A 24,088-nucleotide genomic window follows, 5' to 3' on the forward strand; every position below is an offset into this window, starting at 1 on the left:
CTGCTGCTGCTACAAGTCCAAGCGGAGGGAACGGGTGAGAAACAGAGAGGGAGATTCACACGTACGAGGAGAGAAGAGGAGTGTAGCGGGAGAGCGCTGTGACTTGTTTGGGCAACAGGAGCTCGTAGTGGCCAGGAAGAGGGCAGCCAAGCCTGAGGAGGAGATGCTGTGAGGACGAATGCCAAGTGATGGAGGTAGATGGAGCGAGCAGGAGGGCACAATTACTCAGGTACAGCAATATGGCATTTTGTTATGACTTATTTCTCATGTTTATGAACGGTTTAAAAGCATTATTACAGATAAATATTTGAGTTTATTTCAGTATTATTTCAAAAATTCTGTTTTCCATTCATTTAATATAATTTCCAGTTTGTTACATTGAACAATAAGACTACTTTTAACTCAGGTGAACATTATTTTAAAGCAGCAATGTGATGTATTATCTGTGGTTGAAGTATAACAGGCCCAATAGGGGACTATTTCTCAGCTTTGCCAAGCTGTGACATCACAGCTGTATTTACCCAACAACTTTTATTCCTCCTGTAGCCCAACTTTACTGTCTGAATGCACATGAGATGTCCTATCCATTAGTACTTGTTTCAGTGCCTTACGTCACAACGTTCATTACCAAGGTCAAACGCTTTGTGATGATTTTCTTGACATTCAAACACACAAGAATGTAGGAGACATGCAAATGTTTGGCTTGATGGCGAGGGAGGATATTTTCCCTGCCGATGTATTCAACATGCTCAGTGTCTACCTTCACATGATGCTCCAGAGTCCCCTCGGGCGCCACAAAGCGCACTCTGTGTGGTACACAAACCCACCGTTTGTCTTCCCCTCCGACCCTCCTTAGCATTTTAAGTCTTCTCCTCCCCGAGCAAGTGACCCCGGCTGATTAAGGAGGAGATTTTCCAAATATTTCACGACACCCACAGAACCCCCCCGGCGGCTGTGAGGTTGTTAGTCTCTGCTCTCATCGCCTACAAAGACTGGATTGTTTTTTCTCACTTGTACTTTGTCTCTCTTGTGGAGGATTGTGGTTGAGTCTGACACAGATCGTGGCAGCTAAACCACGTCAAACCTCTCGGTCACCCACGAGTGCTTGTGGAGGCTCGGCGTGAGGCGGTTCTCATGAATCTTTATCTTCAAGTTTATCTGTAGAGAGGTCAACAATAAGTGTTCAGCTGAGACAGCTACAGCTGGTTTGAGTTAAAACAGTTAAGAATATGTCGTGAAATCTAAATAATGAATCGTTTTGAGCTGTAAAGTGAGTTTTTAAATGAAATAATTCCATTATTACATAAATCAAATAAAAAAATCTGTGTAAACTTACAAACAAAACAGCAAAAACAAACACACATAAAGTCATTAAGCATGGAAAACATCCATATATAACCCAAATAATACATACAAATTAAAATGTAGGATATATTACATTACTGTACAGCAAGCAGTTCTGGCATTAAAGTGATAATCTCGAAGATTTTCATGTAAATAAATGTCTGTTAAGTCACTAACGCCAAATGAGGTACCACAATGGTGATTGAGCCTATGGCCCACTGATGAAAGTCTTTGCATTTGCAGTATATAGTATTATTACAGACTGGGTGTCTGCGGCGACATTCGCAGAAAAAAAATCACAAGCGGCGCCCAGTTAGTGACGCGTTTTCCATCACCCAGCAGTGGTTGGTCTGCCAGAGAGGGTAGGCGGAGCTAAGCGGCTGCTTTTCCAGTCTCTGCAAGTGCTGCGAGTAAACAGTAATCTACTATGGCTGAACAAACAGAGAAAAGATCGATGACTACAGATACAACTTCAACAATAAGTGAAAATCCAAAGAAAAAGAAACAAATTCGACGCTCAGATGAAGGCAAACTCCAACCGGAGCCAATCATGGACGTCACACATGCAACACTGTCTGGATATCTGAGAAGAGTGCTCCCGCAGCATCCGTTTATCGCCATAGGTGCCGCCAAAGAGAACGAAACTGAGATCTTCGAGATTACCACTTTAAAGTGGATGAGAGTCAGTTTAAAAATCTGCATTAAAATTATTTGTAGCCGTTTCCATTATTAAACAAGACATACAGTATGTTCTTCAACACATACACAAATTAGTTTGGCTTCATATGCTTGAGGTCCTCATATACAATATGTAGAGCACTAGACATATATGAAAAACAAAGGTCAAGATATACTTTTAAATAGATATATAAAGTACTTTAGCATAAAATATAAATTAAAGGAATGAGTTGAGCTTATACTCAAAGAAAACTGCATTTTATATAAGTAGTAATTCAGGACAGAAAAGTGAGAAATAAAAAAAAAATCAATTCCTTTAAGCACAAATTTTCTTTTTAAAGCATAAAAAACAAAAAAAGTACATTTAAAGTGCTTTAGACAATATAGTTCGAGCATTCGAGCAAAGTCAAATGACAAAAATAAGGCACTGAAAAAATGGGTTCTGTGTTGTACAGTAGGTGCAGGTTCAAGTGACGTGATATCATGTGACCTCATGCTGCTAAACCTGGTGGTCACATGTCTGAAGAGACGCCATGACTCTACAGAAAAACACAAACCTGTGACACCACCCCTCCTTACACATTTGCCTTCAACATGCCACTTAACTTCCCCTGCTCATGCTCTTTTATTTCAGTCTGTCCTTAGCAGTCAGTGCTGCCGTTCTGCAGTTTGGGACACATTCCAAATCTCTCTCCGTCCCTCATACCAGCCCGTCCCTGCTGCCAGATTGGTTTTCACACAGTCCCGGGCCCCTCCCTGCTACCACGGCGACGCAGCTGTCACCTGTCAATTTCATGGTGGGGTTGCACACTGGCCTGTTATGGATAAGAATAGACGTGTGGGAGAGTCTCGCTGGAAATGGGAGCGAGCTAAACGCCGGGTCTCTGAGAGGATGAACAGTTGACTATAGGAAAAAATCTCAACTATATGGGAATGTGGCAAATGTGTCTTTGGAGGTGACAGTGTGCTGCTCAGGGGAGAGAGTGACTGCTTCTACAGAGGGAGACTCTGGGGCAGATTGTGTTGGTGAGGCCTCATGTGTTTGGAGCAACCAGCTGTAACCAGTTCATTCAAACATGTAAGCAGAGTTTCAGAGTTTGTGAGCTATAACTTGCAGGTGTGAATCCTTTTAGCATGTGATTTCTTGACTTGATTCGACATTTCTGACAAAAGTACACTTCTTTTCCCATTTAAAGTGCCTGTTTAGCTGTTTTCAGCTGTAGTCTATATATGTTTCTTTATGTTTCCACTGCAGAATGGACGACCAGGACCGAGTAAGCCAAGCATCCAGCCTGGCCACAGTCTCCTTCTTTCCTGTATCCAAGGTGTGTCACAGCTTTCTGGTCATTAAATGCACATGTACGTCTTATTGCGACACTTTCAGTGCATTAAAATATGCTGTTGTCTCTTTCGTCATCAGGAAAGCGATGGAAAGGTTCAAACATTTGGGAAAAGATGTCAAGCTGCCAAGAGAGACCCCAACTGCCCTGTGGTCATCAGAGGATGGCTGAACAAGAAAGTAACTTTCCAAACATGACCTACTTTACAATTTATATCTTCATTATTGCATAAAGAAGAGCAGAAAACAGCAGCTAATTAATCTTCCTCCTGCAGGACAGCTCTGGTTTGAAGCTATGGAAGAGAAGGTGGTTTGTCCTCTCCAACTACTGTCTGTTTTACTATAAAGGTACACAGATTGTAGCCCAGCACTGTGTCTGTATGAAACCGTTTCATGTGCTCTGATCTGTACAACAATGCTCCTCTGCTTTTGTTCACTCCTTTTCTGTTTTCCACCAGACAGCAGAGAAGAATCAGTGCTGGGAAGCATCCCGCTCCCGAGCTACAAAATCCTGTTCTGCACGCCACGAGAATGCAAGAACAGAAAGTTCACCTTCAAGGTATCATCGTTTAACTATACATTCACTTTTAGTGTTATCATATTGGAAATCCAATCAAATAATTAATACAGTACAGTGTAAGATGCTTAATGAATACATTGTTAATGATTGACTCCAAGTCAAACATTGAAAAACCCAGGTTCACCAAAATAAACTTTCATGCTGTTATACATGAAGTATTTTGACCAAGAAACAACAACAATAATAAGACATCATAACTACAACCTGACCGATATGTCTTTTGACTGATATTGGGCCGATATGGGTTTGTCACAGATATATTAGTATCCGTTTGTGTTTTCCAATATGTCCCTGTATAAAAAACGTATTTTTAACAGAGCCTATAATGCGAAAATCTACGGTGCCCCCGAGGAATACTTTTGTATTACCTAGCATAACTTTTGTGTTACCTAGCAAAACTTTTGTATTACCTAGCATAACTTTTGTGTTACCTAGCAAAACTTTTGTATTACCTAGCAATACTTTTGTGTTACCTACCAATAATTTTGCTTTATTTAGCAATACTTTTGTGTTACCTAGCAATACTTTTGTGTTACCTACCAATAATTTTGCTTTATTTAGCAATACTTTTGTGTTACCTAGCATAACTTTTGTGTTACCTAGCAATAATTTTGCTTTATTTAGCAATACTTTTGTGTTACCTAGCATAACTTTTGTGTTACCTAGCAAAACTTTTGTATTACCTAGCAAAACTTTTGTGTTACCTACCAATAATTTTGCTTTATTTAGCAATACTTTTGTGTTACCTAGCAAAACTTTTGTGTTACCTACCAATAATTTTGCTTTATTTAGCAAAACTTTTGTATTACCTAGCAAAACTTTTGTGTTACCTACCAATAATTTTGCTTTATTAAGCAATACTTTTGTGTTACCTAGCAATCATTTTGTGTTACCTAGCAATCATTTTCCGTTACTTAGCAATCATTTTCCGTTACTTAGCAATACTTTTGTTACCTAGCAATACTTTTGTGTTACCTAACAATAATTTTGCATTGCCTAGCAACACTTGTGTTACCTAGCAATACTTGTGTTACCTAGCAATACAGGTCTTCCACTCCTTCTGAGCAATATATCTATTTCAGCCCAGCTGATCCCAGCTGGGTGCACCAGTATGGATCAGCTCACTGAATTTTAATTTGAACTATTCAGCATTAAGTATGCTGATAAAGTAATATTGCTCTATAGGAATGGTTATGTAATAAGTTAAAGTAAACTTAGGCTAAACTATTGTTAGATACAGACACCTCTCCAGAAGATATATATATAATATATGTATACACATAGATACATGAATTCTTACTCTCTGAATCGGTATCTGTATCCTTCTCAAAAAGCCCTTATTAGTCGGGCTCTATCACGAACAATTGGTCCTTTATGAGTGATTTAATACGAGTGTGTTTCATTGTGAATTATCTCTGTAAATCTAGGTGGTGCACCAGGGAATGCGCTCTTATTTCTTCAGTGCAGACACCCAGGAGGATATGTTGGGTTGGGTCCGAGCCCTCAGTCAATCTGCTACAATGGAGCAGGACGGCTCCCTGCACAGGTACGGCACTATTCAATATGGACACAGGGTGTCATAAACAAGTGCAGCTTATATTTTTCATGACTGCATCACTGCGTCTCTGATCCTTTCAGGCGTTGCTCAAGTTATCAGGACTTCACACAGATAGGTGGCAGCAGTGAATCAGTGGACTTCCCTAAACCCCCCTCTGATGGAGAGGGTCCCTCCCAGAGACACAGGCACGTCAGCCGAGCTCTGAGCGAACCGAGTCAGCTCAGCGGAGGGAGGATGGGGACGTCGCGCTCCGAGCCGAGGGGGAGGCGGAGCGTGCGTCACAGAAACAGCAGGTTGTCAAGTCATGTCTGTGTGTGAAAGGCACAAATTTAAATCCCTGATTTACTGAGAAAAAAACATCTAAGAAAGGTCCCAGCGTTGTCATCCTCTGATGTTTTTATTCAGCCCTTCAAACAGAACACCCAGCCCGCCTGAGTTTAGCAGAAGAAGAGCTTATGGTCCAAACCAAGAGGAGGATTCTCTTCCCGGCCAAAACACGCCACCCACACAGGCAGACGTTATGGGAACAGGTTCTTTGACCTCGAGAGGTCAGCTGGGGTCAAGGCCTCATACACCAGTGGGAAGGGTTGACATTCGACCTCATGATGACCCGGTCATGGTGCCGCAAACTCTGTTCTACGCACCTGCCTCACCTAACCTGGAGTTCAAATCAACTCCGACCACTCCCGTATCAGAGAGGTGGCAGAACCTGAGCAAGGTCAGGAAGTATCCCCTTCTATATTAGCTTATTTAAATGTATGCAACATGTTTACTTTTACTAAATTTGAACACAGTCAGACATACCTTTCTTATTGCTGTTTGTGTGTATTTATAGATCACATAAGCCTATTTTTATTCCTAATAAATGTTGGTATTATGGACTTTACAATACGTTCATACTCATAGATAGATACCACCATTACGCCTCCTTTGCCATTTTATATGGTCTGAGCAACCCCTGAGTAAAGCCGCCCGAGTGTGTGTTTTTACAGAGCGTTCCTGTGATGCGGAAGCAAAACGTGCGCGAGGTGTAAACAAACGTGCTTCACATACACACACACACACACGCGCGCGCGCGGCACTGTTCTGCCCTGCTGGCTCCGCTGTTTACACAGACGCCGTTTCGCCTCTGTTACTACCTTCGATGCCGGCTCAGAGGCGGAACAACTTCCACCATTCCTCCTCTGTGCGTTTTACATAGAGGACGAGCTATAATAATCCCGCCTTGAACTGGCAGTGTAAAAGGGGCTCATGATAAAGGCTAAAACAAGTTGCATATCTCGGCTTCTGCTGCTTCAGTTGTGACATATTTTTAAAATCTGTCCTGCGATTATGGATCTGTAACCCTTTAACATCACTTTTTTTTTTTACACCTTGTCTATTTCACACCTTTTCAGCCTACACCTACATATGGTTCTGTCCATCATATTCCAAGTGGGAGAAGACCTCTAGGAAAGGTAAATATAAACAGTAGTGAATAAAGAAATAACATCTAATTGGTCTGTTTTTTAAGCTAGCACAGCTAGGATGGATTTGTAGCACAGCATGTTTCCTATAATGCCATGTGTTTTCTGTTTTGTTTTTTTTCACATGCATGCTGTCTCTCCCCTCAGAGCTACTCCACAGGGGCACAAGCAGACTTACTGCCCCCTTTGCCCCCCTCATCGAGAGCAGCACATGCTCCCCACCCCCCACACCACCACCACCACCACCATCATCACCATCTCCGCAGCAATTTATCTGTTTGTGTGCTACCGCCAGCTATGGTACAGCCAGCCCCGCTGCGCTCTGTGTTGTTACGGTGTCCTGTGGGGTTCAAATTTAACACTGTGTTGTGTTGTTTGTGTTGTGTTGTAATTTTTATCAGTGTGAGCAACAGATTTTGTGATTTTGTCAAACAATGTTGCTGTCTGTTGTCACTCATGTTTCACGTCCACGTCACTGTACTTTATTGTGACTAATTCTTATTGTGTCATGTTTTATTTGTGACTAATAAATTGTGTATTTTGCCAATTTTAGTTGTGTTTTGTTGTTGTTATATCTGTTTTTTTGTATAGTTATGATGAGTTCTGCCATGATTATGCTGGGAAAAAAGAATTATGAATTAATTATTATGCATTATTTTTTCTTAAATTCATGATCAGACTCATAGTAGTTGGCTTTGGCCTCTGTTTGTGCCTTGTTAAGCTTTTTAACCTACACCAAACACCCTAAATATCTACTAATGTCATCACAAAGGTTTCCAATTAAAAGAAAATCAAGTGAACGGGAAGATGCCTAAAGATCATGAAAGCACTGTTCTGTAAATCTATTGTTTAAACGTTAACCTTGATGCATTTCAGGCCCCGAAACCCGACCCGAGAGAAGCCCCACCAATCAGGCCTCTTGAAAGCGATGCAGATGTGAGTTTTCATGCGTGGCTCTCTCCGAGTATGATGCAGCTATTTATCATCCTGTCAGATGTTTCAACATCAGTTTGATTTTCCCTCTTCAGGCTGTGCTGACGAGGCTGTGTGGGTGTGACAAGCTGCTGCAGTCTCTGTCTATTGAACTGGCCCAGCTACAAATGGATAAGGTTGGTAATTACCCCGTACGCCTACAAATGTAAGGCTATATAAAGAAGCCATGAACCATTAATCTATACAATAAAAACTAATGCACTCCATATATTGACTGGTTAGTCTGTCACTAGTCATACTAACCAAAAAACGTGGTTACAATAGATTTAATTGGTTTAAGTTGCACTTATTATGTTTATTTTGGTAATTAGCTAATCGCGTTTTCTTAGAATAGAAATACTCAAGACTTGTCCCTGTTGTAGGACAGCGTCCACTGTGCGTTGGAGGTGTCCAGACTGCAGCTGGAGGAGTGGAAGAGTCAGGGGCCCAGAGCCCACGAAGAAGCCCTGACCCAGAAGGCTTTGCTCCAGGAAGAGCTGGTCACAATCCGAGCCAGAATGTGTGACGTATCATTGGTGTGTAATAACCAAAATGTCATACACTGAAGATTCTACTGTTAATTCACTTGTTTGATATACATTATTTATTACTTTTGTTCACTGGTCTTTTGATCTTTTTCTCCAGGAAATGGAGAGGGTGTGGAGTCAATACGAGCGAATGGAGAGTGAACTGTCCGTTATCCGTTCACACCTTCAGCACATCTGTAACTTTGGAATGCCACAGGTATTCATTAACTTCAAACGTGATGATAGAAAATCTCACGCCTGATGGGAGTCAAGTCAACAAAAATAAGAATCTGAGGTCCAGTTGATTGAAGTTTTACCTGAAGATATTAATTATAGATTTTTTAACATTATGTATTTTTTAACTAGGAGCATTCTCAGGCCCAGAGAGAGCTGTGGATGATGGAGGACATCTTGGCTGGACTAAAGATCAACAGGGATAACTTCCGCTTCCTGTTGGGACTACAGAGGCACCACAGTAGGCATCAGATCCCCCTAACTAATACGACTGTGGCTCATGTAGTGCTTGATGCTCATGAAATGCATACTATACAGTATATCTTTGCGTGTTAAAGGTTTAATAAGTAGGATTTTTCCTTGCATTTTGTCAACAACACATTCAAACTGGGCCCCTCCTCCTGGGCTCTTCGTCACCAGAAGCTCACTCTCACTCTCTCGTGCAAAACACGCCCACCCCGCCGAGCTAACACCGACGGCATCACGCTTACCTTTGGGCTAGTATGCTAACCGCAGTTACCTTTGCGCTAGCATGCTAACCGCCGGTTAGCTTGTCTTACCTAGTTTGAGGCACCTACCTGTCAAACAGAAAGAAGGCCAACTGGGGCCCAGCTGCTAATTTGAACCACTCCCACACTCACCTATACGCTGTGATCGGCTCAAGGAATCACAACAGCGCCCCTCCTGAAAACGTCCTGTGCAAAGCAAAACAACAGAACAGATGCAGAGGGAAGGGTCTCACAAGGGTCTGCACACATACTCACCAATACACATGTATAGAGGCCCATAAGTGATAATTTATATTATATTTCAAAAGTCTATATTTTATTTTTCTAGGAAAATCCTACTTATTATACCTTTACGTTTAATAGTTAAAGTGCATGCAGTGTTGCCTGGTTAATCTTTACAATGCACATGAAACCTGACAGTAGATGAACAGTGTGAACACTCTGACCTTTCCGTCTCCCCCTCAGCGTTCCAGCCGACGTCTCCACATCCTGGATCTCCTGGCTCTCCCACAGAGAGACTGCCAATGGTACGACTCCTGTCCATTGTTCCTCTGTCAGTGAGCCCTGGCTTCTCTCTCTCTGCTTGTAACAACGATGGGATTGTGGTTCGCTCAAGGCAAAGGTTAAATCCATTTGCTGGGATGTGTTGACTACATTTTGGGTTTAGAACACACATTTTGAAGCAATCTGGAGAAGCCTGCAGAGCTATCAGTCCATCAACATATAGATAGAATGACCAGCTCTCCTCTTTCCAGTTGAAACATGATAAAGTCATTGCTTGAGTCTACTGTCAGTACAAAATTGCCATGGTGGATCAATAGAACAGCAGATTGTACTGTCTTTGTTTATCATTCACCGTATTCACATGGCGGCCATTTTCACACTCAAATGTTGTGTTCCAGGCAAATCACATAAACAAATCGTAATCATTGCACGGTTAATCAATTGATCAGCCGTTAAATAGACAGCGAATGTTGAAAATGTTTTGGAAAATGTGACCATATTTCAAATTATTATATAAATATATAATAATATAAATCATATTTCATAACCCATAAAGTATCAACAGTTAAGTCAATACAGCTAACGTTAGCATTCAACCAATTCCTGTCCATCATATAGCTTATTGTTAGCTAGCTAACATTACCGTTAGCTAGGACCTTTCCTATTGTATCTTAGAACACTTTCAAACTCTAACATCAAACTGTAATGCTAGATAAGAAGTGATACAAGCTAACGTTAGCTTTTGTCAAACAGTAGCAAACAGGTCATCAAATATGTTGGGGGGGTTAAATATGGCCCAATGGTAAGACACCATCACTTGTCTTTTCACTTGCTGATCCAGCAAAAGGCAGAGAAGTTATAATGATTTGTCAGATTCCAGATTCCAGTCAAATAGCCGCCCTGCAAATAAGATAAATCGTTGATTCAAAAAAATACAGTTAAACCACTGGGGTGAGCAGGATTGTTTTTATACTCGATCTCAGGGAGCCTTCTACTAATGTAAACCACGAGAACTGTCTTAAAGGGTGTCTAATGCCTGATGCAGGGGACACACAGGAGGCGGACGCGCCGCGAAGCGCCCCGAAGCGCTGCCCGCTCCTTTTCAGTGCCCATGTTAACCAATTGGTCTGTTTGCAGAGAGAGCTTGTGCTTTATGTAGGGTTGTTTTACCCCATAATGGCTGTTAGAATTAATTTTCAGGCAAATATACTTATATACTGGAAATTAGCATGTAACCCTTAATCATGACCCCCACTAGTTGTGGCAGGTTTTCTCTATCCACGCAATGTTCTGACATTTTTTACCCCTTACCTGTTTGCATCCCTGAGATCTAAATCATCTTGAAAAAAAAGCAGTATTACACCACCATCAGAGTGCTTTGGATGCAATAAGATCTTCAATCATGACCTCACCGTTTACATTATATCCTTTGTGACGATGATCTTGCAGGATATGGAGCTAGAGCCACCAGTCCGCCCACCGTTACCCCAGGAGCTACAGGAAATCCACCACAGCAGGGATCACGGCCACGGCTGGACAGAGTCACCATATGAGGTGTGAAATACTGACATTATCAATAACATGTGTACCAGTGTCGAGGTTTTTTTTAAATGTTTTGTCTGCTTATATTTCAGGGAATCTACAGCCACGCTGTTGATCCTGTTCGGAGAAGAGGAAACAGCCAGCCTGACCTCCTTAATGTGAAAGCACAGAAAGACACATTCGGTTTGCACAGATACTCAGTATAATGGAGCCCATGGAAGGAGTGATATTAATACAATAGCCTGTGAATTCATATTGTGTGACTCATCTAATATAAAACAGCTTTAATAGGTGTTTTATACAAAAGGGTAAAACCTTTTTTTGTAGTGTTTGTCCTCCATCCTCATATTACCTACTTCTCTTCCTTCCTCTCACCCTCTCCTCCCACCCATCCTCTCTCACTCCCTCTTTCCCTCTCCTACTCTTTCCTCTTTTTTTTTTTCATTTCAAATTTAGAATCTGGTTCCAAGTGGATCCCCCCAGATACAGGAACCCAATCAACCAAGGTTTGATTCCTCCAAATGTAATTTCCTGTTTGCTGGTTAGCTATATCTGGATGTATGCAACGTGAGCCAACCCCGTTCTAAATATAGACGCAGTCAAAGCTGATTTTTCCTCACTGCAATCACAGCCAAATTCCAATTCTTTGATTCTCTCATCTTCTCTGCAATTAGGGCATGTTGCAGTGCCTCTTGTAGGCGAGAGGGGGAGGCAGAGGCTCATGTCTCAGCAGAGCGGCTCCGTCTTCTCACTTCTGCCACCCAACCCCCCCTTTCTCACATGCTCACACACATACATACAATATATACCAACATACAGAGGAGAGCAGCTGTGCGTATAGTCAGGCACACTCTGCACGAACAGATGCAAACACGCAGCCGTAGTAATCTTTGTATATATTTAGACGTGTGTTTGATATGCAGATCATGGACTGCACGCATATTGCTGAGGTGGCAGAGGTTATGAATGACTCATACTCTAAACAGCCTATATCTTGTTTAGAAGATGAAGATGAGTGAAGAGGAGCAGATTGAGCGGATGAAGAAGAATAAGGAGCGGTTGACGAATAGGAAGAAACCCCCCATACCCACTCAAGGTGCCCAGAGTTCAGAGACAAGAGACGAGGTCAGCCAAACCGTCATAACTGACAGAATAACTTCACCAACGAATATACATGAACTAATCTCTCTTGGTGTTTCCTCAGGCCCCCTTTCCTCTAAGGGTGACACGAGTTGTTACAGCCGTCCTACCCACCTCTCTCGTGGCCAGACGGGTTTCTGTTGAGGACCCCCCGCCGGAGCTGGACAACCCTCTGCCTGAGCAGATACCACCCGAGATGCAGGAAAGAATCGCAGAGCAGAGCAAAAAAATGTTGAACAAGCCACCCAGGCATCTGTTGCTGGAGAGTCCAGATCAAAACCGGTCCTCAGTGGAGATGCACCAGGATCAAGCTGTTAGGAAGACAAGCAGACAGCAGCATCAGGGAGTACTGAGGTCCTCCAAGAAGGAGTCACGGTCTGAGGCGAGCAGAGCTGAAACGACAGAAACCTCAAGGAATCAGGGTCGAGATCAAGCAGGTTTAGGAAACGGAAGTGCGAGCTTGGACGTCAGGGTGAGAACGACTGACGCACAACTCAAGAAATCGAAAAATGGCACGATTAAAGCACAAGATCTAATAAAAGTTGTTTATAAGAGATCATTCCAATATGAAGGTAAAGGTCATTGTAGTGAAGCATGCAATCTAACGTGAAACTGTTTGAACAGGCGGAGGAACGTCCAGCTGCCCTCATGACCCCTGACATGGAGCCTGACCTCTGCCTGACCCCTGAGCAGCGAGAGGCCAAACTGCGACGTGTTGAACGTATAAGGGAGAGGGTCATAAGAAGGTGGGATTCTGGCTTTGTCATTTTTAAGATTGAAATGTATGTTTGCAGGCGGTACGTAATTTGCTGTTTCATCTCTCTGTCTATCTCTCTGTCTATCTATCTATCTATCTATCTATCTATTATCTATCTATCTATCTATCAGCGCAGTCAGAGAGAGTGCTACTACACAGGATCAACTGTTAATCAGGGGGAGGCAGGAGGTTCATCAGACGCCCCCTGACACAGCTAGAAAACAAAGAATGAAATCAGGTATGTATTTCCCAATACATAATCAATGAGATGAGATGCATGCAATTGAGATCAAGTTACTACAATTGGGTCAAAAATCTGTTATTGCAAAATAGACAGGTGACAAATTAAGGGACATATTTGCTTTTTGACCTCTACATCAAGGGTTCTGGTGGCTCCTTTACTCTTTTAGAGGCAATTTGATGGCATGGGGTTGTTACAAAGTCTTGCTAAGTGATCGCCTATATCCTATGATGAAACATTTCTATCCTGGTGGGAGTGGTCTCTCCAGGATGACAAACCCCCATCCATAGGGCACGAGAGGTGATGGACGATGTGAAACTTAAACTATGTAGAATATGAATGCTGTTCATCCCTTCAGTAGAGTTTCAGAGACTTGTAAAATGTAAGCGAGGCAGTTCATGAAGGGTGGAAAGATATGGGGTCAAAGTAGTGCAGGATGAAAGGGGCCCTGTTAGGGTGGGATGATGTGGGGTTGAAGCTGGTTGGGATGATAAGGGGTCTAAGTTTAAGGGTTGGATGATATGGAGTCAAAATTGGTGAGATGAACAAGGGCCAGGAAAGCTGGGACGATATGAGATCAAAGTAGGATGGGGGGGGGGGGGGGGGGGGGTTGAAAAAGGGTGGTATAAAAGGGGTTATGTGACGGTGGGAAGAAATGGGTCAACGTTAGGGTGGAATGCTATGGGGTCAAAGTAGGGTGGGAAGTAGGTTATTAAGGTAAGACTGGATGAAAGGGGTCGGGGTAGGGTGGGATGATAAGGGGTCCTGTTAGGACGTGATGATGTGGGGTCAAAGTAGAGTTAGATGAAGGGGTTTGGATTAGGCTGGGATAAAAGGGGTTGAAGATAGGGTTGGATTGAAGGGGGTCCTGTAAGGGTGGGATGATAAGAGGTCGAAGTTGAGTCAGATGAAGAGGCTCCATGCAGGGTGGGCTGAGAGGGTTCTAAGTTAGGTTGGGATGATAAGGGGTTGAAGTAGGATAGGATGAACAGCTCGAGGTAGTGGGATGACCGGTGCGTTGCAGGATGTCATGAAGGGGGTTGAGTAAGGGGGGGATGAAAAGGGTGTAGGTCAGGTGGACTGATATGGGGTCAAAGAAGCGTATGATAAAGGGTCAATTAGGGGTCTATTAGGTCTGGATGGCAGGGGTCAATGTAGGGTGGGATAAAAGGGGTCTAAGTTTGGGTGGAATGAAAAAGGGTCAAGTAGGGTGGGATGAAGGGGGTTGTGTTAGGTTGGTATGATGGTGGATCGTGGTGCATGGGAAGAAAGGGATCAAAGTAGGATGGGAAGATATGGGGCCTAATCGGCTATTAGTCGGAAAACTCAGACACCTCACTGCAAGTACTGGTTCAGCATCACCCAGTGGCAGGGAACAGGGAAATGTTCCTCAACCTTTCTTATGATAACTTTATTTAACAGCAAATTCTCTGTTCCTGTTTTCAGACCATGAATCTTCCGATGGCTATGGAAGCTGTGGGGATAACACCAGAGGTCCTGCAGAGATTCAGCTTTCAACCAGAACATCTCATGATGAAGATGAAAGAAATGGACATGTGAAAAAATCTAAAAGTCAGGTCAGATTTGGGAACAAAACACAACACAAGGATCACAGTGGGAGAGCAGGGGTTGCCAAAACTAAAGTCAAACGTCCAGATTCACCCTATCACATCTCATCTATGATTGTCTACCAGAAGGATGGAGGCAAGGGATTCACAAGTCACAAAGATATAGAGGAGAAAAAGCTCGAAGAACCTGATGCTGACGACAGTGATTTTTCAGATCTGAGAGCCAAGTGGTTTCTCTCCACCAACCAGTGGCAAGGTTTCATTCCTTTGCAGATACCTGGCATGGACTCTCTTGGTGCTGAGGAGATATCAGATATTGAGAACCAACAAGCATGTACTGATGACGCCACTGACTCCAATGAAATGTCCTCCGCAGTCAGCGAAAGCTTAGAGAAAATGAAAGAGAACCATTCACTCTTCTATAAGATTGCCTGCGACATTAGTATTTCAGACTCAGATATCAATAAGAATGATGGGAGTTCAAATGCCCAAACGTCATCCAGGCAGGAAGAGGAAGAAAAACTGCTGATCACGGAATCTGTGCCGGATGAAGAGACCCAAAATGTTGGGACGTCTTCTAAGCAAGAGAGCATAGATTCCAATCCACATTTGTCGTCAGATGTTGATGAACGCAGTCCCTCAAGTGAAACCAATCTCCAAGATCTGACACTGGAAACACAGGATAAAACTGCATTACATATCTCAGGGAGTCCAGCAGAAGAAGCTTGTGTTACAGAAGAGATCCCTCAATGTGAAGACACCTCAAGGCAAGACATCAGAGAAGAAGTTAGAGAGATAATCGAAGGAGCTTTTCAGGGCACTGATTCTGATCAGGCCCTGGTTGAAAATGCAACGACAGAAGAAGAACAGAGCGAGCCGAAAGAATCGGAAGACGGGAAGGTGGACCAAGAAGGATCTGAAGAGACGAAGAAATGTTTAAACGAGGAGAACAAAGAGACGGGCAACAACCGCTCCATCGCTCCATCCAGCTCTGTGTACGAGGGTGGAAGTGTGATTCGGAGTGCCTCTTTCGGGAAGGCACGAGTTACAGTATTAAGGACGAGTTTGTAGAGGCAAGAACAGTGACGGCTTAAGGAGCTTAAATGAACAAACTTGGGAAGGACGAGAAGACTGTGAAGTGATTTATGGAAAAGGGAAATGATGCTGAGGAGAAGGACGTTAAGTGGTTGGAGAGTTGGAACTAAAGTGGGATTAGAAATGGTAAAATGGGAACAGAATATATCAGAAGTTATCTTTTTTTGTAAACTTGAACATTTCCTTTATTGGTGATTTGTGGACGTAATGGATGCAGATCAAACAGAAAGTCTTAAGAATATATGGAGATTTGTTTTTGCAGTTGAGGGTACACACCAAATACCTTATACAAGGCTGCAGTCAAAGGTTAACACTTTCATTCCTCTCAAAATACATATGTATGTATAACATAACACAGGAATTCATATATAATGGCTGCTTGTGGATGGCAACATAACCCTGTTATCATCACTGTAACAAAAATGTGTTTTGTATCTCAAATATCCTGATTAATAAACATGTTGTGTGTCTGATATAAGCACTGAGTCTCCTGCTCCTGCTCTATATTCATAAGAAATCCCATTTATGTTTTGTTCTCATTTCCTAAATCCTTTTTTTCCCCATCTATAAAGGTCTCGCGGGTGCTTGCTCGGGTGCTGCTCTCTGACAAGCCCTGATGCAGAATTACACGCAGCCACTGAAAATGCCTTTGTCACTTTAAATCCTTGCCGTGTCTCAGTCGATGACATCATTGTCTGAGAACACATTACATCACCCCTTCCCAGGCTCTCTCTCTCTCTTAAAGACAGCACCACCTTATGTTTACTGAGCTGCACACACTCGCACACACATATGCGCACGCATACACATACACAGGGACCTGCTTATCTGTTTACAAATGTGATACCAATATCAACATGCATATTAATAACAGTCATGATGAGATTACATTTTAAGCAAGGGCTGGCGGATTTATATTGTGTGGGTGTAGTTGCATTCCAGACAGCATCCATATGGCCAACCCTGCACATGTATTAAAAGCTACAAGTTGGCAATTAGATGTAACTTAAAAAAACATTATAACCATAGTGAAATTACAAATGTGTTCCTGAATACATTTAAACATGAGCATTTGTTCTTTCATCATATGTGTTCCTTTCAAAGACTTACCGAGTGCCTGCAGCAGAATTGTGAAAACATGATCCTCAAAAGATGCGAGAAGCTTTGATTTATGGAAAAATACTTCCATAAAATTGTTGCGAATAAAGTTTAAATGAGTACTGACATACTTCTTACAATAATTACAAGAATGGATATTGGAGTTTTTCTTTTGGTCTCAAGTTTGGCCTATAGATGTACACAGATGTTGCTCTCTTTAGGAGCACACTGCAGGATACATGTCCATAATAATGTTAATTTATGAGCTATATTTCTAACAAATGAATACATTTTGCTTCCAACTGCAGATCAAATGTTATTTGAGCTATGTGCAAGTAAAATGTTTATCATATATCTCTCTTATACAATAATTAATCAGGTGTTTGATTGGCTTGCCCGTGCGCGTGAGCGCGTGGCGCGCGCGTAAATCACAGAGATGCGGAGAATGCTGAGAGAATGTTTCTTTAAGACCCATTACCTTCCAATTCGACAGAGGGGGAGTTTGTGGTAAGGTGGCGTATCGTCTCTCTCCGCGCCCCCCCCTCTCCTCGCCGTTTACATGTGGAAAAGAGAGACAGAAAAAATAGCCGATACCACATTTAATGAGCTATATTCTGCTTTCGGATGAGGGGGAAACAGACACCGAGGCACGATCCGCGGAGATGGAGCTAAGGGATATTTAACATCAAACATGGACACTACAGGCTCCCCGCGATGACTGTGGTAAGGATGCAACTTCACACCGCCCCATCGCAAAGCCATTTTTCCACCGAGATGGGGGAATTATTGGAACGCGAAGAGAAATATGCACATACTAATGTAACAGAAATGCATGTGTGCGCGCGATAAAGAAGATGCCTAACATTGTGTTGTCAAGGATTGAAGTGGTGGTGTATAACCGTGCGCGTTTGTGTGTGTGTGTGTGTGTGTGTGTGTGTGTGTGTGAGAAAGGGAGGGGGGTTACTATCTGAATAGAGACAAATAGTCTTATATTAGAAAGACAATGCAACGCTTGGTGCCCATGTCAGTGTCAGGCATTGACAGGTGTGTTGGCAGCTCACAGCACGATTTATTCAGGGCGCGCTTGCTCGCTCCCGTTTGCATACAGTTAGGTGAGGGGGTATCTACTTAAAGAGAGAGAGAGAGAGAGAAAGGGGGAAGGGAGGGAGGGGGGTCTTCATAAGATAATAAGATGCCACTGTATATTGGCCTACTATGTGTTGCTTGTATTTAATCATGGCTGTAACTAAGCCCCTCGCCGTTGGGAGATTTGTAGGCAAACCTCCCTGTTCGCCTCCCTGCTGTCACTGGGCCTATATGGAGTTGATTTTAATTCTATAATGTCTGGAGTAGGCAGGCCTTTTACTGAAAATGTGCGGTGTGATTTTTTTGGCCAGTCCTCCTCTCTTATAGTCTCAATCGACAATAAGAGAAAATGTGGATTTATCTTCCTTTTTTGTTGGTTTAAATGGCCATTTTAACACCTCCAATGCACAGCTTCTAAGCTTCCTACTATGAGAATGTAGATGCGCGCGTGCGTGCCCGTGCGCGCTCGTGCGTCTCTCATGGAATGGTCTTTCCTCCATACATACATCCAGAAATGGAGGTAGCCACACAGACTAGTCGAGCTGTCATCTGGAGAGCCTCGTCATTTTCCCATTAGCCTCGGCGTGCAGTGTGGACGCCAGCGCAAATAAAAGCGTCTTACTGTCCGGATCCCGGAGCTTCCATTCCCTCTACACAGCTGCCGACAATCACTTATCGATTCCAATGATGCGTTTCTTGGCCAGGGGCTACTGTTTCATGGCATTAGAAAGGGAGGAGAAGCGGGAGGAGGGGCGTCGTTATTAGTCGCTACATGTTCATATGGTCTGCCTTTATTGAAATGTCAAGAACACACCCGACGTGCATGCGTTGTTTTCGCTGGGAAGGCGATTCAACATGAAACCGGATGTCAAAGCAAACGCGCAAAAGAGAGAGACCCTCTTTCTTCTAATTGTCGGCGGCTGAGGGAGCCTGCACACCCCACTCCCCGCCCCAGTGTCTGGTGGAGGAAAGCTGTTTTTGCTGCTCTCTCTCACACACACACAAACACACAGAACACACAAGGCTATGCCGTTTTCCTTTGCTCATTTTTCGGACATATTTTAGTAGCACGAGCCTAATTGGGGGTCTTATTTTCCTAATTGGTCATCCAGGAAGCAAATACTGGAAAGCCAAGTCTGTCCACTCCAGGGTAGGCGGCTGAAACAAGATTCAGTGGGACTTTGTATGATGATGATGATGGTGATGATGATGTGGGCAATCATAATATGAAAGCACACACACGCATACTTGATCGATTTCAGAGTGGTGACACTGTGACATGAGCTAGCCCATTACACAGATGACTCTAATCCAGCTGCTTGATAATGTGCTGTGGCGCTACATTATAGAAAATGTTATCAGCACCAATTGTTTGTAAGCTGCATCTCTCGTTTCTGTGGCAGTAAGAATGGCAACTAGTGTTGTAGTACTCGAGATTGATCTTTGTAGGCTCCTGGGACCGGTCTCAAGATCTCTTTTTCGAGACATTTTTTCTTGCTCTGGTCTCAGTTTTTGACAGAGGACGCTGAATTTTATTTCAACCCCACACCCAAATGTCGCTTGTTACACATGTTAATCACCATATTTGGACAGCAGAGATTTTACTCTTACGTTAAGATCAGGATGGGAAGCTTAAATCCCGTCTAAATGTTCTGTTTTATTCTAAGTTTGCAAATTAAACATAGGCCTAACGAATCAATGGTATAATTTCTGCACTAACATTGTCTCTCAACGCAAGTGGTTAGACGATGGATAGTCTAAATCCGGCCATATTTCAAGGAAAAAGAGCAACTTTGATAACTCATAGCCACCAATAGCAAAGTCAAAACAGCTAACAGTAGCATTCAACTACATCCTGACATGTCCGTTAGCTAGCTAAGGCCCAGTGTCCACATAGCGCCTTTTTCTGGTAGGAAAGCGCTGGCAGGCCGCTGGGATGTACAATTGTGCGGTGAGAGAAAAAACGCTGCACGTGGGTTTTGTGTCTATGACAACAATAATTTTAACTTACTACATAGCTAGCAACAATCTTAAAACGTGTAAGGCAATAAAAGCACAACAAGCAACATTTAGTTTCCGGCCAATCTGCTACAACAAATGAGCTTTTCTGTCTCTATTCTGACACTGTTTTTTTTTGTACAGCTCCGGGTAGACAGAAACTGCCAAAACAAGTTGCTCCTCCCCGTTTGGTGGTAACCAGGGTGACAAGTGTGGAAAAGTTCAGAGAACTCATAGCGCTCAAGGCGGGCGCACAAAAATGGCGCAGTGCTCTGAGAAAAGGTAAAGGCTTTTTCTCTAGGCGGCCGCATACGCTCTGTCCTCATTGGAAACAATTAGAAAAAGACGCTGGCGCTATGAAAAAGGCGTTATGTGGACAAAGGGCCTCACATTACAGTTTGCTAGCTAACATTACCGCGAGCTATGCCTTTCCAATCCTTGTGTTACTTTATGCTAATGTTAGCTTGTCTTGGAAGTGGTTGTATGTCAACGTTAGGTGTTAGCTTTCAGCAAATTAGATATGTTAAAGGTTTTTTGTCTTGAAATATGGTGAAAATGATCAATGATATATATTTATACAGCTTAACCTGGAACATAGCAGTACAACATTATAACAGCATTTTAGCTTGCACTGAGCGCAACATCAGAGGGAAATTACATGGTCTTATTGCGTCAAAGTTTTTTGTCTTGGTACAATCCGGTCTTGGTCACAGTTTAGGTGGTGTTGACTACAACATTTACGGCAAATACATTTTTTAAAAAGTCTCATAATTATCTAAAGTGTCTTTTTAATGCGCCAGACACCTAGATTTGTAGTTGTCCGCTCTCTCCCTCTGTCTCTTGCACACACATTCATAAACACACAGCTCCTGAAGCCCAGTGACCTCACAGCTGACGCTTCAGTCAAAACTGCAAGGCTTATGTTTGGCCTGCACTGAATCAGGACTCCAGCGATGAATGCTTTGTTTTCCAGCACAGCCTCATCACATGACTCGAGTGCAGTGAACTATGACTGGGAGATGTGCAGCGATTGCTACAATATATACAATAATCTGCAGTAATTACATTAGCCTGTTTTCTGCTGCCCCTGCTGAGCTAATAAAGAGCTGCTGGCAATGACGATGAGTAATTCCAAGATTATCCCAAGCTGAAAGTTTTTCTTACAGGCCACCCTAGCAGGAGTATCTCAGATGTTTCAAGGTCCTGTTCTAACTCCAGTTGATACCAGAAGAATATTTTGGGGAGCTTGGATCACAAAATTGCAATCAGAAGTTGTAGTCTTTGGTCTACAAGAGCCCTCGGGAAACAGCCTGAGCAAATATCAGAGGCTCTTGGCATAGTTTGATCAAGAAAGAGGCAAATAAGTGACACATTGGGACATGAGTCATCCATTCAGGGTAGTGGTGCATTCACCAAGTGTGTCCCTACACAAATAAAAGAATGTCTTTCAGATGTAAAACAGTGAACACTGGTCATAACAGTAATAACAAAAGAGCATCATTGTCTGAGAGTTTAGCAGACATTTAGCATGATGTATTTAGTCTTTAATTTGAGGGTTTTGCTACTCTGAAGGAACTTTTATGGGGTTAAACGTACAACTTGGACATTATGGAATGCCTGGGCCCAGCTTTTAAGGTGACTCCTTTGTTAACATACAGTAGGGCTTTACCCAATTCAGAATTTTGTCATGTCAGATTTGTGAATTCAATACAAAGCTTCGTCTAGTCATTCCTGTTTTCTCAGTTAAGCCACACCATCACACCGAACTCCTACGTCTTACCTGTAGCACAAACGTTTATCAGTCTTCAGAAGCTTTGGCTGTCGGCCAGACATGAAACCCCTTCCAGCCAACAACATTATTAGTGTTTCAAGTCATGAACAATTTTTTATTATATCCTTTATTTTAGCAGGGAGGACCCCAGAGACCGAGGTCTCTTTTCCTGGGGTGCCCTCCAGCAATACAAGTAAAACAGAACCAAATACACATAAACACACTTAAAAAATAGTTACCCATGCCCCTTTTAATATTTTTTAAAACACTTGCAATTCATTTCCTTTAGTAGTTCTGACAAGAGCTCTTTAAAAGTGCAATTGATAGAGTTATTTAACTGGATGAAGGATCTTAGTCAGCTAGCTAGCTGACGTTAGCAGAAGGTCGCAGCCCCCAAAGCCTTCCAAGGAGCGCCAGAGAAACACACATTTTTAATGTCGAATGGCTTTAATCAGGGGTTTACCGGTTTAATCAGACACTTCAGGATTATTCAGCTCAGTAAACGATGAATACCAAAGGAATTCTAACAGCTACAAGCTAGCACTTAGAAACAAGCTAGCACCAGCTCAGCTCAAAGACCTTAGAAACATTGTTAATGATGAACACTGAAGGATCATTTTAAGACACAGTTTATGAAGTTTACAGCCTACCAGTCTGTTGCTCCGAAGTACAGTGATGCACTGATGCTAAAAGACAAGAGTACAACTGACAAAATGTGAGTTGAGCCGGGGTCTTTGAGGTTGATGATTCAAAAATAGACTTCTAGGGGTTAGTGCAGATATACAGCGTGACGTTATGATGACTACTTTACTGCTTGAACTCTTTAACTGTATTTTAAGGAAATTGCAGTCAGTGCCGGTTCAGTTTTGCATCAGTGATTATCCGTCAGTGGAGCCAGGAAGGAAGTGAGTTGTTTTTTAGTGGGACACACAGTGACGTTGCCAAGTGCTGTAGCCAGCTCACCAGCATGAGGAGCTAATTCAGTGTCTGTATCAGGCCTCCAATTACCAGCTAGCAGTCCCCATCTTTGGTACTGGACGTCCATATAATAATAATGAGAAAACTGGCACGACTTGTTTTCACTGGTGCTGAGGCCTGTGTGCTAAATGGGTTTGATTCACGAAATGGATGATTTGGTTGGACAAAGACTTTCTGTATTGTGCTGCCCAGTCTCTCTGACGTAAAGAAGCCTGCATGGGGCACTAAATCAGTCCAAACCACTTAAAAGTATAAAGGCCAGTGCGAGTCCCTGAGTATTATAGACTAGACAGTGAAGAATATGGGAGGAAAGACGAGAGCGACACGAAGCGCTATAATAATGCTGATTGCCTGAATCTATACGGGTTTGGCCCACAGTTTGCAACGTGAGCCAGAGGCCTAATCCAGTTAAAAAAGTTATCTGAGGTACGCAGACAATTTACAACAAAACTGATTACTGTAAAGGAAACTGTGTTGAGTAAGATCCTATAATTAACATCAAAGGTTTACAACAAATCTAACTTTAGCTTTAGCTTAAATCATAAAGAGTAGCATTTAACACACTTTCTTTTTTGCTAATCTCAACAAGATCACAGCGACTGAGACTTTAAAGCAACAGTTTTTGCATTAGGGAAAAATATTCAGGTCCGAGGAGAATATTGATACTACTCTCTGTCTGTTTAAGCAGTCAATGAGCTTACTTAAGCATGAAAACTGGAAATTGGGAAATAGCTAATCTGGGATTGTCCAAAAGCAATCTGGGATCCCATCAGCAGTAGTCTGACGACGATGTAGCCTCTGGGGACAGCGGTGAACATGCTGGGTGTGTAGCCAGCGGGTAGTGATGAACGACTTGCAGTCAAGACTTCCTTTTCCGCGTGCTGCTTTGTTTACAGAAAAAGAAAGCGTTTTTCTTGTGATTGACTTTAATTAACGGGTCTTGCCTTTGCTTAAATTTCAACATCATGATGCAGAAAAGTAAAAAAGCTTTGGTAGGTCTGTCCTCAAGAGGAGAAGAAAAGTACTAATGCTCTTTTGTTGAACGGAGGTCAGATCGATCATTTTTGATGCATTCGAGGAAGTTGGGAAATCTGAACGCTGAG

At 42.7% G+C, this 24,088-nt stretch overlaps 3 protein-coding genes across 4 annotated transcripts in view; all 3 read left to right on the top strand.

Annotated features, from left to right (window-relative positions):
• LOC138593686 (pleckstrin homology domain-containing family A member 4-like) lies at positions 1-8,503 on the top strand. The gene is made up of 13 exons (XM_069664772.1): positions 1-229; positions 3,278-3,347; positions 3,443-3,541; positions 3,637-3,709; positions 3,820-3,920; positions 5,369-5,487; positions 5,580-5,792; positions 5,905-6,217; positions 6,897-6,956; positions 7,113-7,265; positions 7,842-7,901; positions 7,994-8,074; positions 8,321-8,503. Exons 1-13 carry the CDS (start codon positions 189-191, stop codon positions 8,501-8,503), a joined length of 1,566 nt encoding a protein of 521 aa, XP_069520873.1. The 5' UTR covers positions 1-188.
• Positions 8,504-8,605: 102 nt separating this feature from the next.
• Positions 8,606-16,518, top strand: LOC138593629 (pleckstrin homology domain-containing family A member 6-like). 2 transcript variants are annotated; one of them, XM_069664700.1, is made up of 11 exons: positions 8,606-8,681; positions 8,831-8,939; positions 9,673-9,734; positions 11,161-11,265; positions 11,346-11,436; positions 11,710-11,759; positions 12,256-12,378; positions 12,458-12,865; positions 13,018-13,139; positions 13,282-13,388; positions 14,838-16,518. In XM_069664700.1, the coding sequence occupies exons 1-11, from the start codon at positions 8,616-8,618 to the stop codon at positions 16,028-16,030; spliced, it is 2,436 nt and encodes an 811-aa protein (XP_069520801.1). In that variant the 5' UTR covers positions 8,606-8,615; the 3' UTR covers positions 16,031-16,518. The 2 variants fall into 2 exon arrangements, with proteins under 2 accessions (XP_069520801.1, XP_069520803.1); XM_069664702.1 differs by having other exon boundaries at positions 13,287-13,388; positions 14,838-14,921.
• Positions 16,519-17,655: 1,137 nt separating this feature from the next.
• LOC138593822 (liprin-alpha-3-like) overlaps positions 17,656-24,088 on the top strand; it is a 29,849-nt gene continuing 23,416 nt past the window's right edge. The window contains exon 1 of the mRNA XM_069664905.1: positions 17,656-17,875. The gene's annotated coding sequence lies outside the window, so the exon portion shown is untranslated. The remainder of the gene's footprint in view (positions 17,876-24,088) is intronic.

This window comes from Semicossyphus pulcher, unplaced genomic scaffold, assembly GCF_022749685.1.
Source record: "Semicossyphus pulcher isolate SPU_LCO1_2020_fin unplaced genomic scaffold, fSemPul1.0.p SCAF_16, whole genome shotgun sequence".
NCBI lineage: Eukaryota > Metazoa > Chordata > Actinopteri > Labriformes > Labridae > Semicossyphus > Semicossyphus pulcher.

Bases quoted from the DNA above. Each gene is read 5' to 3' on its own strand.
- LOC138593686 (XM_069664772.1), top strand. From the start codon at position 189: ATGGAGGTAGATGGAGCGAGCAGGAGGGCACAATTACTCAG. The intron at 5,793-5,904 runs GTTGTCAAGTCA...GTTTTTATTCAG, and splicing joins GTGCGTCACAGAAACAGCAG to CCCTTCAAACAGAACACCCA. The intron at 8,075-8,320 runs GTTGGTAATTAC...TCCCTGTTGTAG, and splicing joins CCCAGCTACAAATGGATAAG to GACAGCGTCCACTGTGCGTT.
- LOC138593629 (XM_069664700.1), top strand. From the start codon at position 8,616: ATGGAGAGTGAACTGTCCGTTATCCGTTCACACCTTCAGCACATCTGT. The intron at 8,682-8,830 runs GTATTCATTAAC...TTTTTTAACTAG, and splicing joins GTAACTTTGGAATGCCACAG to GAGCATTCTCAGGCCCAGAG. The intron at 12,379-12,457 runs GTCAGCCAAACC...GTGTTTCCTCAG, and splicing joins GTTCAGAGACAAGAGACGAG to GCCCCCTTTCCTCTAAGGGT.